Source organism: Spinacia oleracea, chromosome 2 (genome assembly GCF_020520425.1).
Source record: "Spinacia oleracea cultivar Varoflay chromosome 2, BTI_SOV_V1, whole genome shotgun sequence".
Classification (NCBI taxonomy): Eukaryota; Viridiplantae; Streptophyta; class Magnoliopsida; order Caryophyllales; family Amaranthaceae; genus Spinacia; species Spinacia oleracea.
Window position 1 is genome coordinate 54984207 of NC_079488.1, and position 21073 is coordinate 55005279.

At 35.5% G+C, this 21073-nt stretch overlaps 1 protein-coding gene across 1 annotated transcript in view; it reads right to left on the reverse strand.

The window, feature by feature from the left end:
* Positions 1-1859: 1859 nt before the first annotated feature.
* The window catches only part of LOC110777607 (polyribonucleotide nucleotidyltransferase 2, mitochondrial), a 30517-nt gene continuing 11303 nt past the window's right edge, over positions 1860-21073 (reverse strand). Inside the window, exons 7-16 of the mRNA XM_021982202.2 lie at positions 20518-20655; positions 20264-20426; positions 19779-19904; positions 19087-19217; positions 14488-14707; positions 14320-14403; positions 13308-13387; positions 13008-13151; positions 7027-7611; positions 1860-2515 (exon numbers count right to left, since the gene is read on the reverse strand). Coding sequence (XP_021837894.1) covers positions 2411-2515; positions 7027-7611; positions 13008-13151; positions 13308-13387; positions 14320-14403; positions 14488-14707; positions 19087-19217; positions 19779-19904; positions 20264-20426; positions 20518-20655 — 1776 coding nt within the window. The 3' untranslated portion in view covers positions 1860-2410. The remainder of the gene's footprint in view (positions 2516-7026; positions 7612-13007; positions 13152-13307; positions 13388-14319; positions 14404-14487; positions 14708-19086; positions 19218-19778; positions 19905-20263; positions 20427-20517; positions 20656-21073) is intronic.

A 21073-nucleotide genomic window follows, 5' to 3' on the forward strand; every position in this document is an offset into this window, starting at 1 on the left:
ATTTTTCTTACTCTTTTTTACAATTTTGTAGGATCTTACGATCCTACGATCCGATTTTACCGATTCGTTCCTACCCTCTCATCGATCCAAGGTGGGATCCCGATCCTAACAACCTTGGGTGGGGTTGATAAATTACTAAAAATGGCAAGTGTATCTCTTAAATAAATACGGCCGGAGAAAGCAAGTGTATCCCTTAAATAAATACAGAGGAAGTAGACCAAAACACCTTGTAATTTTCTACGGTCTCCCACTTATTGTCTAAACAAATGTGCATTCCCATTCCTCAGTTTCTTAGTGTTATTTACTGAACATAAGGTAAGATTCAAGTCATCTTATTAGGTCCAAAAGTGTTTTTCGAATTACTAAGACCATAGTTATCAAACACCTTGGTTTGGTGTTTAAGAGAGAGAAGTGAATAAAAAATAATAAAAGAGGTAGAGAGATGAGTGAGAAAGTTAGAGAGATAATGAAACCAAAAAAAATTGGTGTTCATGAACACCAAATGGAAAACCAAAGTCTTGCTTGGAGATATTGACATGTGTCCTATGGGGACCAAAATTATTGGTTATCTATTTTTTTTTTTTTTAATTGCAATGTGATTTATGACATAGATTTGTTGTGTTAAAAATACATACCTATTGCAAATTTACAATGTCCATAAAATAAAAAATATTACAACTCAAAAAAAAAATTATAAATGTCTTTATTTTTTTATGCTCTACAAATAGACACTAATATTGATCCACTTTAGATCACAAAAAAAATCTTTATTTTCTTCTCTCTTGTTTAATTTTTTTTGTTATTAACAAAAACTTAAACAATGGCTAACAACTCATTTTTTGTTGTTTAATAAATATGCACTCTAGTACTCTACTATGATCCAACACAATATGAGGAACAACAACCAGAACCTTCAACTAGTACAAGGCTAAGGCAAAATAGGACGAACACCGATGAACCTTTTGAATATTCCTCAAACCGCGCATTGCAAGTTTATCAACATATATGGCCAATAGAGCTCGAGTGTGTGATCATGAAGTACACAAATCTTTCAAGAAAGACCTTATTGAAAATGTATGGCAAAAATGTAGACAAACTAGTGATTCATTAGTTATATGTTAGTAGTATGCAATACCACTTATTTTAGGGTTGTAATGATCGAGTTTTTAGGTAACAAGTTATGTTTATTATTAATATAAATTATATACCTTAACAAGTGAAGTTTTACTTAGTTTAATTTTAAGTATTTTTAATTAAATATTTATTAGCCGATTATAAAATTTAATGAATAAACAATTAATATGTCACTAATTTAATTAATAACAATTAATTATGCCACTAATAATTTGATTATATATACTTATCCATAATAATATCATGAGATATAAATGTAGGTGGGGGTATGGGTGATGTAGGAGAGAGATGAATTTTTGGTGTTTGATAAATGTTGTTAAATGTTGTTGGTGTTGAGTTTGGTGTTGGGGAGAGAGAAATAGAAAAATATTATATTTTATTAGGTTGAAGACCAAAACCAAGGTGTTTGATAACTATGCTCTAAGTTCAACAATTGCACTCAATAATTTGATAGACATTGTGATGTTAGCCACAACAACATCCAGATGAAAAGTAGATTTTATATCACCCATATCGACGAGAAAAAAACATGATAGAGGGAAACATGATGTAGAAGAAAGGGAGAAATGTAACCGATTGGGGCTACAATGCAAAAGAGAAATAACCCTAATCTTGTGATACCATGAAAGAATATAATTCTTCCAATCTGCTATTTATTCAAACCATCGAATAGCTAATTATGCTAGGAAAATATACCTATGAACACTAACATAATAATATCTAGATTATTTACATAATCTATTGGTTGTAATAAACATCAACCTCATGGTTATTGCATCGTCAAACTTGTGAAAATATTGGAACCGACGCAAAGTTGATTCAAAGAGCACAACATTTACAACAATTACAACAGAAACACTGAGGATTTTCAACATTGAAATCGAACGCAAAGTTGTAACAAATAATCTTTCCAAAATTTCTGGCTTAAAGTTTCTTATAGTAAACCTGAATCTATTGTTTAGTAACATGGAAAAGATCTAAATTAAGAAGTTAAATCTTCTACAGCCTAATGTGTGTCCTGCAGAAAGTCATCTTCAGCCAGCATGAAAGAGCCTCGCTCCACATCAACATAAAGAAACATATTTATTATACAGAGACAGCAAATAGATGATTGTCCACATCAAAACTTCAGAATGGTTGCACAGGACGTGACGTCATCTTCATCACAATAAATGAGTAAATGTGAAATGCGTATATACGAATGTCCCTCAAGCTGCCATCAATTTACTAGGAGCACATTGCATTGGGAAACATGCCATGAAAGTAATAAGTTTTACTACTCATCTTTTGCCCGTGACATAACTGGAACCCCTTTACCAGAAAAACTACAGCACTGGACTCTCAATTCATCACCTACCTTAAAATCCCGCTTGTCATTTGCCTGCAAACAGATGTGAAATTGTTAGATGCATAAGAAACTCTATACAGAACACCAATCTTGAAGGAAAACAAAGTTTTACATTGATTATCATGGTAAATATCATTTACACAGAAGCACTATAAACTGGTAATAGGGGTGGGCACAGGGCAAGTTCGAACGACAACTTTACATTTCACAAGACATTTTTCAGGTTCTAGTTCATCAATCATGAAGCAATTATGATGGTTATATTCTAGAAAAAAAAAATGGTAACAATGTAACCAGTTCACTCACACGGTAGACAACAATTGATTTTGTTACAGAAAGACCAATATAAAATTCCAGTTCTGAAAAAAGGCAATTAACACGGTATCTAACTCTTTCCTTACCTCCAGAAAGAAAGGTAAAATAAGATTATGGATATTGATGCAATTGGAGATGTAAGAAAACATGGTTTGTTAATAACTCCAAAAAGATGACACAGCTAGGACGTAAGCTCACAGGAAAAAGAAAAAAAATTAAAGCATAGACCATAGTCCAATTTGAAATGATAGTAGCATATGCTATTTTCGTAATTTTTCAACAGAAGTGACTTTACAAATTATGGTACTCTAGTAGAATATGGTTGTACTCGCATAATACCATAAAATTAGTAAAATTTTTGTTAATACCTATCCTATACGATGGTTCAAATTGTATATGAATCATGCAATGCAGCAAAGGTACGCTTGCCTCTATCCCTGAATACTTTGACTAATCTAACTGCATGCACCTCCAAAGTAAGGCCTTCTTTCTACACCTCACAGTGTGATGGCTGTAAGCCAAAGTCAGTGGTTTCAGGCACAATTATTTCCATGCACTTCACACAAACCTATCTCTATTGTATAGGCTCACTCTTGAGGACTTGGTGTCCCCCTTTCGAAATTTCTATATACCTTTACTAACGTGTCAACTTTGTTTAAATGAAAAAACAAAAAAAATACATCCATCTTTGGAAACAGATCATTTCTAACAAAAAGAAAACCATAAAAAAGTATGTATATATACTTCCTCCGTTTTTTTTACTTGCACCATTTGATGTTTAATGTTTGGCAACGCAAATCTTTAGCAATTAATATCTCTGATTAAACATTGGCTAAAATTATAAAAGTTGATATTTAAAAAAAAATATATATAGAGAGACAAATCTAACAAGACCCACATGACAAGATAATTGATTATGAAATCACAAAAGATTGTAAAAGAGTGAATAGAGGAAGTATATATATACATATATTATATAAATTGATTTATGATCAAATAAGAAAATCCTTATAATGAGAATAATGAGAAGTAATTTGGAGCGTCCACGTGTACTGTCAAGATCAGATTTGCTCATTTAAATTTTTTTGCTCATTAAATCTTTTTGGCTCATTTAAATTTTTTTGCTTATTTAAAATTTGTTTTTGCTCATTTAATTATTTTTTGCTCATTAAAAATATTTTTTCTCCTAATCCTCACCGGATAACACTAAATAAATCCTACATTTATTTAACTGCTTAATTTAATTATTAAAAAATAACAATCCTCATAACCTCAGTGAAGAAATACATCACAAAATCTAATTATCTTCTACCTGGAGTACTCCGTAGTAAGTTGCAGAGAAAATATGGTTGTTCAACAATTAGCATCCACGATGATTACTATGAAGATTAGGAGGAGAAGAAAGAGAAGCAAGGAGCAGTGGCAGCAATCAGGACATAAATTATTAATTTTGCTCATTTAACTTGTCACTAATTTATGTAAAATTAGTTTGATTAACATTTAATATATTCTAACAAAAACAGTTCGAGATTGAACAACTCAATTGAAACCAATTTGCCAAAAAAAAAACTCAATTGAAACCAGAATTAAATTCCAGCACACCGCCACACCCACTCCTTCCAAATCAAAATCAAAATCAAGCACCGAAAAATGCAATCAACAAACTTCAAAACAATGAAAATCAATCAAAACCAGAGATACGATGCTTAATCCACGGTCGTAATGCTCGATAGAAACAGAGATACGTTCGACGCCATTTTTTGCGAGCTACAATGGATGCTAATTACGAATCGTCAATTGATGCAGAGATGTTAAGCATCAAAGCTACCATCAAAGCTATTGTACCGCTACTATTGTAAACTTATATGAGCAAGACACAAACCGTAAGAAAGAGGAGATTCTAGGAATTGAAGATGATTAATTATAAATTGAAGAATGGGATGAAGAGGAGAAGGTCAAATATATACCCCATTATATAGGAAAAATCCATGAACTAGAGGAGAGGGAAAAGAGTGAGGGATGGGGGAACTGGGGATGTGGTTTCAAATTTTTGTTCTTTTTTATACTTCGTACTTGTTTAATCGTGGGCCGTTGGATTGATTTTGTTGCATGGTCAAGATTTCTTCTCATTCTTTCCACTATAATGATCTTCTCATTGGATGGAAAATTTGTCATTTACCACCTAGATTTTAGTGACTTTGCGAATTACCACCTAGGTGTTTAGTTATTGTTGTCAATTGCTACCTTAGTCCAATTAGTCTACTAATGACACTATAATTAACACTTAATTATAATTTAAACATTTTAATTAATTAATAAAAATTAAACCAAAATAAAATCCCAAAAATTACCCAAAATTGAAAAATCTAAAAAATCGAAATTTTTTTTGAACTTCTTTTTCGGAGTTGATGTTTTGTATGTTTAAATTTTAAAAAAATAAAAAGGTTGGGTAATTTCGGAAAAAATTCAAAATTCAAAAAAAAATTCCGAAAAAAATTGCCAAAATTAAATCCCAAATATTTTTGGTAATTTCATAAACTTTTTGTTTTAGGGAGTTTAATCTTTTCTGGGAACAGGCGAAGAGGTGTAGTCTCGGGCTACATCAAACAAAAACAAGTTAGCATGGACAAGCATCGTCCAAAAGAAAAAGTAAGGGTGTTTAGGAATTTTTTTATGTAATTAGTTTTGGAATTTTTGTTGGCAAAATTTTAATTTTTATTAATTAATTAAAATAATTTAAGTATGATTAATGGTTGATTATGATATAATTTGTGACTAATTGGCAGGAATATTGGCTAAGGTAGCAACTGGCAACAATAACTACACACCTAGGTAGTAATTGACAACTTTTAACAAGCTAGGTAGTAATTCGCAAAGTCACTAAAGACCTAGGTAGTAATTGGCAAATTTTCCTATATATATATATCCATTTGTCTACGCAATATTCATCCTTCCAGATATTTTATATAGAATGTTGTGCACATATATACATATTTCCATTTGTCTACGCAATTACTCATCTTTCCAGATTTTTATATAGAATGTCATGCATAAACATTAGTTTTTCACATATTGCAAGAGAAGAGACACTAAAACACGAAAAAAGGAAATAACTCAAAAGTTACCATGGCAACGGGAAAAAGGTTTACAAAGCCTTTGCTACTGCCAAAATATTAATTATTGCCTTTGTTAAATGACAGTCATCTAGGTGAAGACTATACCCTAAGAGATTGAGACAATGGTCTTCTAGAGTGAAAGGAAAGACAGTAATAAGAAGTATGCGGAGACATTTACAATAAAAAGGAAACCATCTTTTCAGCCGATTTTCAAGACAGTGCCAGGATATGGAAAATATATAGGGTGCGTCCTATTCACCTTACAAAAATAAGTTTCAGACCTAATAAGTTTAGGTAAGTTGCAATGATGTCCTATAAGTTTACTCATGTTCATGTCCTATCAGGGTTAATCGGTTCAAATAAGTTCAAGATTCATCCGGTAAAGAGATCGCACCCCTGTTGAGAATCCAAAGAAGGGCAGTGACCCTTATTCATCTCAGTCCCTCCAAAATTAATGAATCTATTAAGTGGAAGCAACTTATTGTGTCCTAGATAACAAGCGCAAGGGCAATAGGGAGAGAGGGGGTGGATCAAAGCAGAGTAATTAATTAAACTGGTACTCTATCTAAGGAGTTAACAATTAACATGATTGATACTGAATGCCAACAAAGTGCAGACGTACTATCGACTAGGTAAGGCAACTTGGAGCCACCGTGCATATAATTACTTACAGAATGACTTAGTGAAAAATCGAGGAAAATATATCAAGTTAAATCATACTTCCTATGTTTCTCAATAGATAATTATATTCACTTTTTACACTATTTATATATAAACTTTGACCATGTTTAATTACTAATTTGAAAAAATAAGTTCCTTATTTTAATTTTAGTTGGGTTAATCTCAAATGTATAAGTTCCTTGTCAATTTACATAATTTTTACACACATATAATCAGTTAATCATAGATATTAATAGTCTAAATTAATGGCAAGTGTGACCTTCAAAATGATGCATCTATCAAGAAACAATGAAGTATTAGAGAAAAAAGGAGTCGTGAACACAATTTTTTTTTCCCAATATGATGCTACGATGCCTCGGAACGGACAACTCATTTACTATTATATTGAACGCAAGTTCATCCGCAAGAGGATGTTCTTAAGAGAAAACATACCTCAAAACGGTACATTCCTTTAAGTCCGCCTCCCAAATCAAGGACTAACCCCCGTGCACGAATTTGATAGACACTAGCTGTGACAACTGTACCAAGTTTCAGGTCTTTCGCACGAAGACTAGACCCTGCTTGAGACTTCTTATCTTTAGAGCCTTGATTCAGACTAGCAGACTTATCTCCACCGCAGTTCGCAGCACTTGGATCTAGAGATGGTGGGTGAGAAGCAATAAATGTGCTGATAGTCCTTCCTTGACTTAAAGCAGCTAGTTTCTCTTCTTCATCACACTCAGCCACACTACGAATAAAAAAGGATGACTCTGAAGCAGCCGATGTTGGGACTTCAGGAGATTCATATTTAGTTACAACCGGATTCTTTGTACCACTCTGCTTTTTTTGATGATTAAACTTATCTCCAACTGATGCCCATACTTGGGGTGCACCTTTTTTTAATGCATCAGATCCTTTATCTGGAAAACAGCTCGCCTTCGCTTTAAGGGATAGTTTAATATTACCATGAACATCCAGTTCTATACACACCAAAGAAATCTGCTGACCAATAGACACTATATCTGAAATCCGAGAGACCTGAGTGGAAAAGAAGATTAAAATATTAGCAGATACAGATAACTACTCAATTGTATAACATACTCCAGAAACAAAACTAAATACAATTTCTGTTAAATAGTTTAAAAAAGGTCACTTAATTTGTCTGTTCAAAACAAATGAGACCTGATAATCAAAAGTCTAAAACTAACTCGCATAAACAAACATCATCATACATAAAAAAGAGAATACAGAGAAAAACACCAAATTAATCAGAGAACATCTAGGGTTGTCAGTGACCTTGCGTAGTTATAGGGTTCATAGCGAAAAAGCCCCATATTGTACTAATAAACACGGAACAAATCAGAAGCAGTAGATTTCTACAATATTGATTGAGGGTTTTGATGTTCGCAGGTCCATGCATGACTAGTATATGTTTAACAATGAAAGGGACTTTTAACCAGGTCCCCGTAGTCAAAATCATGGGATACCCTCACAAACTTTGGAATTCATAAGGTGTTGCTCTAGGTTTTGATGATGACAGGAAATAAAATTACTTACGAGGAACTTAAGTTTATGATGGGCAGCTCTTAAAATTACTTTACAGGGAACTAGCTCAATGGAAACTTTAAACTAAAAGATAAAATATCAAGCTATAGTGCTATACTTACTATACTTACTCTGAGTTAGGAACTCAACTTTTCTAAAGGAAACACAATCCATAAAAGTGGACTTAGTGTCAAAATATTTTCAAGTATTTTTTTCCTTAAAACTAGGTAAGCTTATTTAATAAGTTTATCTTGCCACGTTTTATAAAACTTAGTTTTTCAGAAATCCTTGGTTAGTTGGTAGTTAGAAATAAAATCTGTTTTATTTGTTACTCCTTCCATTTCTGAATACTCCCTAACACTTGTGTTTGCGAGTAGTTTTAGGAACGTTTGTGGGTAGTACATGAAAATGAAATAAATTAGTGTTGGTAGTACATGTTTGTGGGTAGTACATGAAAATGAAATAAAACCTGGTTTATTAGTTAATTGTGATTTTTTAATTATTTATGTGATAGAGAAATAATAAAGAATTGTTGCAAGTGGGATACAAAAGAGAGAGAAACAATAAAGAAGGTCTCATGCCAAAAGAGGAAGTGTTGCAACTTGCAAGTATTAAAACGGGCCGAAATAGGCAAGCGTTGCAAGTATTCAGAAACGGAGATAAATAAACACCTGATTTTACCGTTAGGAATAAATGATATTCTGAAAAATCCTTTTTATTAAAACTGTTTTTACGCAAAGAAAATGAAGAGAAAACATAGCGTGCTATGACTTGTTAACCACGGCTAAAATCACTGTGCCTAAGATCGTAGGCTACGTCAGGGAGAAGTGCCTAGAATCTAGGAAACACAACGGGCAGTGGCTTAGTGGTTTACCGGTTTACTACTAAGGATTTCTGTAAATAGCGATCATTCTAGGTTGAAACTATGTGACTTAATCCCATAAGATCCTGATGACCTACTGTCACCTCACAGAAGTTAAAACTGTTGGTAGACAGTTTACATGGACCAACACAAAGAAGGGAGAAGCTAGAGTTTTCTCTGGGATTGATATTAGCAAACAACACTTGGAGTGATCTCTACCCTACAGCTCAAGCCAATTTTCCTCGCTGAGGGGGTCTTTGATCACAGTCCTACGATTCTGAGTTGTTAACAACATGATAACCTGAAGAACCCTTTCAGATTTCTACAATATGTGGACTTCTGCTGACAACTTCAGTTCACTGGTACAAGTTAACTGGGAAAAACCAGTTCAGGGATGCACAATGTTCAGGATAGTTCAGAGGTTGAAGTGGTTGAAAGCTGACCTGAAACTTTTGAATAGAGCAGGGTTCGGTAATGTGGAAGATGAAGATTTGAAAATGTACTCTCTTCTCTCTTTAGCCCAAGCTAGGCTACATGCTAACCCTGGTAAAGGTAATGCTAGTTTGGCTGATGAGAAAAAACAAGCTGCTAAGAATTACAAGGTGGCTCATAGAGTCATAGCAACTACATTTATTTTCTTCAGCAAACTGCCAAGATCCAATTGCTGGAATTTGGTGATGAGAGTTCCAGATTGTTCCATTAGAGCATAAAACACAGAAGAAAACATAACAAAATTCACTCTATCCATAACCAGAATGGTGAGTGGATTAAAACCGTTGATGGGGTCCAACTTGCTTTCACACAGTTCTACAATAACCTCTTGGGCTGCAAAATGGAGAACAGAACCACAGCTAACCCTATTATTATGGATAGGGTTCTAGGCTCACTCCTGCTCACAGAGAGATTCTGGATTACAAGTTCACCTGTGATGATGTTAAAAGAGTTGTTCATGCCATTTCCAGCTATAAAGCTCCTGGGATGGATGGCTACAACAGGCTGCTTGGCCTATTATCAAAGATGACCTCCACAAAGCTATCACTGAATTCTTCACAGCGGAGAAGATTTTGAAAGAAGTCAATGACACTTCTATCACTCTGATCTCCAAGGTCATTGTTCTTTCTTCAGTAAGTGCATCACTAATCTTATCTGTGAAAGGCTTAACAAGGTGTTACCTAATATTATCTCTCATAATCAGGGAGCCGTCTTTCCTGGAAGGTCCATCCTCCATAATGTTCTTTTTTGTCAAGACATCATTAAGATGTATGATCACTCTCATATGAAGAAACTTGACCTTATGAATGCTTAAGATACAGTGGTATGGGGCTTCATAGAGGAAGCAAGATCTAGGCTTCCCACCTTTCTTTGTCCAGCTAGTCATGACTTGTTTGACAACTACTTAATGGCAACCCTAATGCTCTTATTCACCCTAGAAGAGGGCTAAGGCAGGGAGATCCTCTTTCTCCACTCCTCTTCAGAGCTATGAAAATTGTAGGGGAGCATCCACAATTCCAGTTTTATACCAGGTGTAGGTCACTGAAACTCAATTATCAGGTGTAGATCTTCTTATGTTCTGTAAAGGAGACCATTCCATCCAACTCATGTTGGAGGGTTTCAGTTTATTGTTTATTGTTGTGGGATTGATAACCCCACTAACACAAGATAGAGTCCATCTCCTGCTTTAGTTTTGGTGCTCTCTTTTTCAGATATCTTGGAGTGCCAATTAGCACAAAGAAGTTGAAAACTGGTGATTGTGAAATGCTAGTTGACAAGATGGTGGCCAGAATAAGAATCTGGAGCTTTAGATACCTCTCTTTTGCTGACAGAATGCAGCTAGTTGACTCTGTTAATGAGCATCAGCATATATTGGGGGCAAATTTTTATCCTCCCGAGAACTGTTACAAAGAAATTTAATGTTGTCTGTCGCATTTGTGGTATGGAACTTATGAAGAAAACAGACCTGGTGCAATTTCATGGGATAACCTACATGCCTCTAAAACTCAAGCTGGTTTGGGTTTCAGAAACATGTTCTTATAGATTTTGAGGTTTTGAAAGATAACAATGCTCATCAACATTGAGGTTCCAGGCTCTTCAACTGAATCAAGCGGAAGGCCATCTTAGGTCGGGTATGCTGATCCCAGGAGACAAGAAGTTAGATCTCTACCCCAATATATGCCCAGAAGGGATGAAGCTGAGTAGCAGACTGTAGAAAATGATGGTACTCTTTTTAATAAGAAAAAAACATTAATTGTATTAGAAGCTTAACACCTAATTCAGCAAGAGGACAAGGTAAAGAACCATTAAACAAAGTTACAAATAAGCCCAACTCCTTTGTATCAACCCTACTGAATAATCAGAGAGAACGCCAACCGCCTTAACTCATTAAAAAGCTAGCATAGAAACTTTAGTCCACAGTTAGTCGCGCCTTAAAACTACAGTAATTCCTCTCAGCCAAACGCTACACATGATTATCGTCACTGTCAAAGCAACTGTAGTGAACCCCACAGAGTCACCATCGTCGAGAATCAAGTGCTACTTACTATCCACCTTGAGGACAAGGTGGAAGTTTAGGGGGCCGGTATTTGTAATGAACCCAATTAAATGAGGCCCAAGAACAGCAGCCAACAACAATAGCAGCCACAGCAGCAAACTACAGAGCATTAAATGTGTAGTAATCTGGTAGTATAAATAAAGAAGAGAGGAAAGAGAAAGGCATGGTATTTCGGTGTTAGGAATAGAGATTTGTAGCCTAAAGCTACAGACTTGGAGATTTGTAGCCTCAAGCTACTACTTTTGTAATCTTTCTTGAGTATTCATCTATCAAATTCTTCCTGTTCTTCTCTTATTTATTGTGTCTCTCTTATTCATCTGTTGTGGTCAGTTGGTTCTTCACAGCAACGTATTCTCGTTGGACCTACCACAACACATAATCCGAAATTGTAGCCATCTGCTACATTAAGGACAAACCCAAGTCTCTTCATACATCGTAAAGAGGTTTCTTCAAAGAAAGGAAGCAAACTAACAGAGAAAGAGAACATTGGAGCAAGACTTGTTGTTTACTTAGCAAATCAGACACAGCCACATGTTAGGCAAGAACGACGTCCATTACCTAACAGTGATTGCTTGCGTTACAACTTTTTTTCCCGTTATATCCAGTTCTTTTTCTGAAGCGGCCAAAAAATATTTTATTAAGTACTCCCTCCTCTCTATGTTCTTGTTTTCCGTTAAAGGAAATTTCAAAAGGTTCTTGTTTTTGACTCTTTCCATTTCCATTTTGTGGTCCATTTTACCCTCACAAAAGAATAAATACTATTCCACCTTTCACCGTGGTAACGTAACCGTTAACAAAATCGCGATAGCATCCGCAAATTTTTCACACCCTGACCTACGTTTTTGGAGCATATCATTTATGATTATAATGCCAAAGTTAGCGTCCAAGGAGAAGCTCTCATCTAAAGAGAGACTTTAGCCTTCCAGAATCCGGACACACAATTTGCAAATGGAATAAGGAAGACACCAAGGGTGGGTCACCTTGAACAAAGGAGAAGAGAAAAAAAACAATGCTCATGCATCATCTCATCCACAAAAAGAAAGAAAGTTTTCCTCCTTTTACTTCGCTCATACCAGCATAGCAAATCTGCAAGTTCGTCAAACAGCGCAAGTACCAGGTAACCAACCTACAATCAGTTCTAAACGCTTTAACAACACCTACACAGTTTTCAGCCAGCGTGACAACCCTCGTCCCAACCCCAAAAACAATTTCAAGAAACAACGAGCAAAAGAACTAAATTGAATAGCAAACAGGTGACCCCAATGGAAGAAGAAAGGCCCTATGTCAACTCTCATTACATCAGTAACAGATAAAAAAAGGTTTCTCTAAAATGCAAGAAACAGTAAAAAAAGCCAAATCCAGGAAAGTGTCATAACGGTGAAAGAAAGGAAGGATAATGGAAAGATTAATGCAATAGAGAAACCACAAGTTGCAAAATTGAGGACAGGTGGAAATCACTGTTACAAGAGCCTCACTTACAGGTTCATGAGACAACTCAGATTTGTGTAGAAGACCTTGTTGTCCTCCATTGAACTCCACAAAAGCACCGTATTCTTTAATTGAAGTCACAACACCTTTATAAACCTTTCCGACTTCAATTTCACGACCTATAATAAAATCAATCTGAAAACAAAGAATCAGAATTCCTATAACACAACAGATTAGGAAAAACCCTGCATTGGAGTAGAATAGAACTACTGATTAAACAATTCCAAAATACTAAACAAGCAGGGTTTGAAAATGAAAACAAATATAAACTGATCAGTATGGATGGGATACCTTCTCCTGTACTTTGTCCATAATGGACTGATTTTTAGCAAGTATAGTAAGTGTGCCATCACCAACGGAAATCCGTGCGCCTGACAAGAAAATTGATACAGCAGCTATTAGCACTAGTTGAAGAGAACGGCAGGCAGTAGGTAATTTCCAGTTTAAAATAAGCTAATAACTACAATATATGTTATCAGACTCTTTCTCCACGCATTGAAATATTGAGAGAAGACTTCGGTGTTCTAGTTACATGGGGTATCCAGAAAGAGATAGAAAGCAAGTTTTAAGATCTGTATGTTGCTATAATAATCTTCTTCACAATGGCAACAGAAACTCAGTGGCTGTGTTGCCGGAATGCACTTCACCATGGGACTCATGGATTGTGGAACAAACGGATAGTCGGATACGCAGAACAAACCCAAGAATGGAGATTTCTTATCCTAATGGAATGCAGAACGGGTCCAATGAGTGTAATGATCATATAATTCTTCCGTTCTCTTTTAATCGCGGCGTTTTCATTTTCACAATTGCAAATGCACAGCTTTGACAACTAACGGACGTAATTATCTATTAGTAAAAATTATAAAAAGTTGATAGTTATTTTGAAAGTATACGTTAAGACTAATATAATAATAACCTTTAACAATTTAGCATTTGTTTTTACTAATATTAGTAAAAAAAAAAAACTATGGTCAAAGTAAGGTATTATTATAAATAGTGCAAAAGTGAAAAAGGTTGCAATTAAAAGAGAACGAGGAAGTATCAAGTAATACAGTGCATTGAATTATCAAAAAAAGAAGGTTATTTGTCCCAAAACCCTTACTCTGAAATTATTAACCTTAACCACAATATTTAATTGGACAACTTTTCCCTCTAAAACAACTCAGGTTAATGGTCATTGACAACTTGAATCAACGATTCTCAACCTGAAATTTACTAGTCCATGGCAGATTATTTGACCTCTTGGCAAGCTTGGTCCAACAAAAAATTGAAGTACGATCACATTAGATTTTAACTGAACCTGTTTCTTCTTCAATCCTTTGTTTCAAAGCACCTAAAGGCCCAATCAAGCGGCGAATAGAGTCATTGCCGTACTTCAAGGTAGCTGCAGCATGCACAGTAACATGAATAAGTAAAGGAATTTCATAAGAGTATCAGACCTTAGTATGGATGTAAGCCCAATAATTACCTAATCGTGGGGAGTTTCTATCATCATTCGTGCGAGGTGCATTTATCGCCTGTTCCATATGGTCAAGAATTTGAAGGCGGCCTCTAAAAGCAGGTTCCAAGCTTTCACAAATTATATCCAATGGAATTCCCGCAGGTTTTATGTCCAACTGAATCGCTGTTATTCCGTTTCGTGTGCCAGCAATTTTGAAGTCCATATCTCCCAGGTGATCTTCCAGTCCCTGAAAATTTAGGTTAATTAAAGCATTAGACTCGGACAGAGTGACCGAAAGTTGAGGAACTTAGCCTTGAAAGACAAGGTTGTTTGGGGGGGAAATGTCAAAGTTATAGTAGCTGAAAGATCATGGATATGACCCTCTTCACTAAATCATAAGTAATAGATAATAGATAATGAGAAATATGATCCTACTGATGCAAACTTAAATCTTAACAATTATATACTTCCTCCATTTTCTGTTAGTTGAAAAATTCCTGAAATGGGAATGTAACAATACGACAATACGTGCAGCACACTGTAATTGGAATTTCTTTTTGTGTAAAATGGCATCTATGTCATAACTGTACTCTCTTTATCTACCACCCCCACCAAATGACCAAATAAAGAATGAATCCCATTTATGCCCTCACAATTGCGTACTTTGATTCCATTTTCTTAAAGTGTGTGATAAAGTGTATGTTGCATGTAAAAGAAAACAGGAAGTATGAACATACATACATCAAGAGTAGTTACCAGCTGATTTTCTGTTCCAAACGAAAATTCGGCTTCTCAATTTAGTGGCAGAAAAAGTTCAAAATGCATACCTTAGTTTTTAACATTATGAGATAGAATGACCGTTCACCAAAATACAATAACGAAGAGTATGCAAATTGGTCTTGAGTCTTGACAGACAAAGATGCTTGGGGGAAAAAAATTAAAAGTTGTACTTTGGTTCCACTTTTTTTTTGGTAAGTAAGAATTATATTAACAAAAAAAAAGAGTAATTACAATGGGAAGAACCACTATAGGCAAAAGCCCAACAATAAGACACCCAAACAAGACAAAGCAGCAGAGACAAATATAAATCCTCCCAAACAAGAAAGCAGCAGGATCAACAGAGCATCCCAGCAGCAAAAACTTTCATACTTTCCAAAAGAACAAAAAATAGCTAACAGGAAGAGAAACAACAAACATCCAAACACTGCTGCAGACCCCATCAGCTCAAAACAACCACCTGCAGCACCATCATTACAACTACAAACAACCAGAACCAGCAACAACAGAAAAGCAGAAGAAAAGCTTCACACAAAGGCTGTCAGCTTTTCAGTTTAAGAAATCAGTCAATATCTTCAACTTTCCATTTATCATTTATCATCCCTTGAATTCTCCAACAGACATCATGTTTCACCAATTTCGCCAGTTGATCAGCCACAATAACTACCTGATCCCAGTACGTATGGTTTCGAGATTGCCAACTGTGATAAACAAGGGCAGACAACGCAGTGAAAACTATTTTGTTTCTTTCCAGTTAGCCCTTGTATTTACCACATTCCCACCTTACATGATGCCCCTATCTCTCAAATTCCATACTACCTCCGTCCAAATTACTTGCACCACTTTCCTTATCGTCCCAAGTTCCTTGCAACAATTCAATAAAAGGCATAAACCTACTATTTGTTTATTATGTCCCTTACTTTGGGACCACTTTACTTGTTGCTCTTTTTATAAAAAACATTAAAAAAAAACCCTCATTCACATCTTCAAAATGTAGTGGCCCGCTTTCCACTAACTACAATAATTAATAAAAAACTTGTATATAATAAAAAAAACATTACTAACTACCACACAACAAAATCTAAAGTCAAATAATTTGCCTAAATTCGTGCCGGTCAACATTGTGCGAATAATTTGGGACAAAGGGATTACATAGTAAGATTTTCTTAAAATTTCCACTGCAAAAAAAAAAATCCACATCAGGGGGAAATGAATGAAAATAATTTGTTGATTATATTCAAGTTGTGTGCTTAAGGTTTTTACTTAATTTATTCCGTGTGCCTTAGGAGAAAACAACAGTTTTGCTCCTTCCATCTTTTAAATATGGGTTTGCTTCTTCCACCTTATCACATCGGCAGGTCTCTAATGCTAATGTAAGGTAATGTTCTCTTCACCTTAATTTGACTTACATAGCTTATAACTTATTAGCCATGAACTTATCTAAATTTATCTAACCTTACTCAACTCACCTGAACTTTAGACTTGAATTATCTTAGTTGAACTTACTAGCCCTTAACTTATCTAAAATGAAGCCTAGTCCTGAACATATTTTATTTGGACTTATAAGAACTTATTAGACCTGAAATAAGTAAAAAATAAGGTGGGTAGACTAGAGTCTTGAACTTATCTTAACTCGGTAGTAATGTAGTACTTAAACTTATCTGGACTTAAACTTATCTAAACTTAGTAATATTTAACTTAGATTATCTGAACCCATTAGCCCTTAACTTATCTAAAAGTATGAGTGATGAACTTATCTTATCTAAATTTATTAGCCCTGAACTTATATTATTTAAACTTATCAAGCCTAAAATAAGGTAAGGAGAACAAAGCCTATTTGGGAGGAATAAAGGGAGAAAATCTAGGTTGGGATCACTTCCCCATCAGGGCCGGCTATTGGACTGTGGAAACAAACCAATAGCACATGACCCAAAAAATTTTGGGCCCAAAAGGGCCCCACTCCCTTCTTAAAAAACTCTGCCAAGAGAAATAATAGGTTAAAAGTAAAATCTGAAACATTTAACAATAACCTAATTCTGCCTTGGTGGTTCAGGAGCGGGATAAAACCTCCTTTTAATGACTTCAGATATGGGGCCGTTAGACTCTCCATAGAAGCATTTTTTATTTTATTTGTTTCGTTTGTAATTTGGTATTTACATTTTGCGTAATTTTATTTTTAAGGCCTACTTATATAATTGGCGCAGGCCCCAAAATTGTTTAAGACATACACGATGCCCACAAAAACTTTAGCAAACATACATATGAGTCCACTTTCTCTACATCTCCCCTAAAGCATAATTTGAGAAAGCCCCAGACGCCTTAGCCCGTATAGATGCTAACAAAGTCACTTTATCCCATACGAATCAAGTAGGATCAGAGTTACCTGATTCGTGGTTCGCTTCGGTACGGGGTACGGGTTCGGGTTCGCGGTTCGCTGGTGGCTGATTTTGGGATCGCAAGAGGGGTTCAGAATTATTTTGTGTTTAAAAAAAAGAGTCATTGATTGAGGCCTAAATTGTAAACTACGAGTATGATTTTGAGAAATAAAAGCACGATGAACTGCCATATCATCGTATGCACATTAATTCACAAAGTAAGGACAAAGATCAAATATTAGAAACCATGATTAATGCAGCAATAGTGCAGACATAAAGTAAATAATAAAACAAATAAAATAAAAAGTACAACACAAAGTAAAAAAATAAAACGTAGCCATGTGCAGCCAAATAAAAGTAAACAATAAAACCAAAGGTACAAAACAAAGTAAAAAAATAAAAATTAAACAAAAATTAAACACACCCATGAGTCCATGACCCCATGTGCAGCAGCAGTACAGAGTAAAAGTAAATAAATAAAAGTATAAAAAAACAAAACAAAAGTACAAGGTAAAGTAAAAAACTAAAAACAAAAATTACAACCCATCTTCATCTTCACCATCGAGCTCACAACTCAGCCATGGTGTTTTTAGATTCAACAATATGAAAAAACGACAAAAACAACAATTGACAATCGCAACCAACGCGTATATCCTTCGCAAACAAAAGCCCCAATATATTGTATGTTCTCTCGCCTCCCTTGACCTTCAATCGGTAAAACTAGGGTTTTGGTTTGGTTCGCGAAACATAGCGAATTGGATCGCCGGCGAACCGCGAATCGGTACGGGCGAACCGGTTCGCGGTTCGCGGAGGTTAGGAGCGAACCAGGTAACTCTGAGGGCACGCTTGGATTGGGTGTAATGGATTATGGGGGTAATAAAAGTCAAACCACCATAATAAAAGGACAATGAAGGTGAATTGAGGTGGTTGCAAGGAGGGTGGTGTGGTGGTATTGTGATGAGAAGTTGTGGTAGTGGTGGTGTTGTGAGGAGAAGGGAGGAAGGGGGGAAGTTATTACCCCCCAAATGAGGGTAATAATCACCCTAGTGGGATGGTGGGTATCTATTCCCCCCATGATGAGGGTATTTGTTCCCCTTTCCTTTTATTTTCTTCTTGCCAACACTAGCTTGTTCCCTTTGCCACCACTTCATCCCCTCATCATCACCTTCAATTACCTTAGTTTGACTTTTATTACCCCTTTAATACATTACCTTCAATCCAAGCATGCCCTGAGTAGGATAGTAACATCCTTAAAAGTGCTAGATAAACCACAAGATTTCCATCACGGCATGTTGCTAAAGCCAAATTCATTTTTTACTGATAGTGTCGAATGATAAAATGTATGAAGTAATATGTAAAAATATCATTCATAATAGCAGAAGATATGGGCATTTTCGACACTATGTAGTATGACATCCATAAACTATATAAAGCCTACAACTAGCAGAAGAATGAAGGTTTGCAACTGCCTCACCAATATATCAGTCACTATGCGATAGTCTGTTATCTCGCCCGTAGTTGGATCAACCTCACTAACAAGGCCCACAGATACACCAGCTACATGTTCTCTTACAGGAATTCCAGCATCCATTAGTGCCATACTACCTACCGCAAAAACAGAGGAGTAAGCAAAAGTCGGAACACGAATCAAAACAGGACTACAAATGCATCACAATCCATGAAAATCCATGGCGCAGTTGACAGTGAAGGTTGTCTTTATACAGTTTAGAGTTGAAGAGAAAGCGGGGGGGGGGGGGGGGGGGGTGGGACAAAATACTTCGTATAACCTTTTGTATCTATCTAAATTGTACAGCTCAGGAGAAGAAGAAAAATGGTGCATATAAAGTACAAAACTTTATATTCTCAAGCTAATATGAACTAGGAATATAGATAATGATCCACTAAAAGATTATGATATACAAGATAACAGGCAGATCTAGTTGTAGATGAAGACCAAATAGTAATTCTTCTGTTTTTTTAGTTGTACCATGTTGACTTTTTACACCTTTTTTAATCTTATAGCAACATGTACTTTCACAATTCAACTTTTTATAATTTTACTTGCACATAATTAGTGGTCAAAATTGTAACGTGGCAAACGTGTCAATTCAAACGTGTAAAGTTACACGGAACAGAACCTGGTACACAAGTAACTATAAGAATTACCTCCACAGACACTAGCCATTGAAGTGGAGCCATCAGAAGCCATGACTTCTGAATTCACACGCACTGTATAAGGAAAGTCATGTTCTGGAGGCAATACAGCAAGAAGAGCTTTCTCCGCAAGTGTACCTGCACACCACAAGATTTTTATTTGTTTGTTATAATAGTCATTCATAATGTGATATACCCTGATTTAGGATGAAAAATGAGCATTTTAATGTAACAGATGCACCACGGAATAAATACGAAACGTGTGAAAAGATTAAGGCAGTCATAAATTACTCATAACCAACAATGGCACGAGCAATTCTGAGATGCACAAACACAGTACAGGACTTAAAAAGGATACAAACAAGATTCAGATCCCTGATAACCTCACTTAATAAAGTAGCAAGAAAATTTACAGAAAAACTACATAGGCACCATTCCGCCTTTCACTAATTAAATCCAAACATTCCACAATCAATCAGTAGTTTTTACTAACTTACCGTGCCCAACTTCTCGCCTATTGAGACCAGTTCGTTTTCCCACTTCATTGATTGAAAATGGAGGGAAACTATAATGAAGCATGAAGCGTTTACTTGAAGGGCCCACTACAGATGCCAACCGTTGTGCGTCTCCAGGTGCTCCAAGTGTCACAGTACAAAGTACCTGTACTTTAACACAGGGATTAGAACTACAAAGCATCTCAATAAGATCTTTTTTGTCCTGTTAATGATTATATTCAAATTAGTACACTAACCTGAGTATCTCCACGTGAGAAGAGAGAAGATCCATGCAAAGCAGGTAAGTTGCCAGCTTCACAGTAAACGGGCCTCACTTCATCAAGACACCGTCCATCAACTCTCGCGCCTTTTTTCAGAATCCTTCTACGAACAATCTGAGAAAACATCATTCTTACCATGGGTCTGGAATCAAAGATCCACAACCACAAAAGGGGGAAAACAAAGGGAAATACAAAATCCAGTAGTAAGTAGTTTTTTTTTTATCAAAATAAAATATTTATAATTTTTTAAGTGTATTACCTATTTTGGTTCCTACTACCTCTGTTTCCCTGTTTTCTACTCACTTTCTGCTTTTACCCGTTTTTATAAGTTTTACTCACTTTTACTTTATTCTATTTATGTCAATCTTATATTCATATTTATCATCTCTCACCCAACTTGTGGGGCCCAATAATATTTAATATTTCTCTTACTCTCTATCCTTCTCCCACAAGAAAAAGTACTCACTTGAGTGGTCTCAATTTCGAGTTCTCCTTGGTTTTTGTTGCTACAATAATATAGTATACTTAGGTT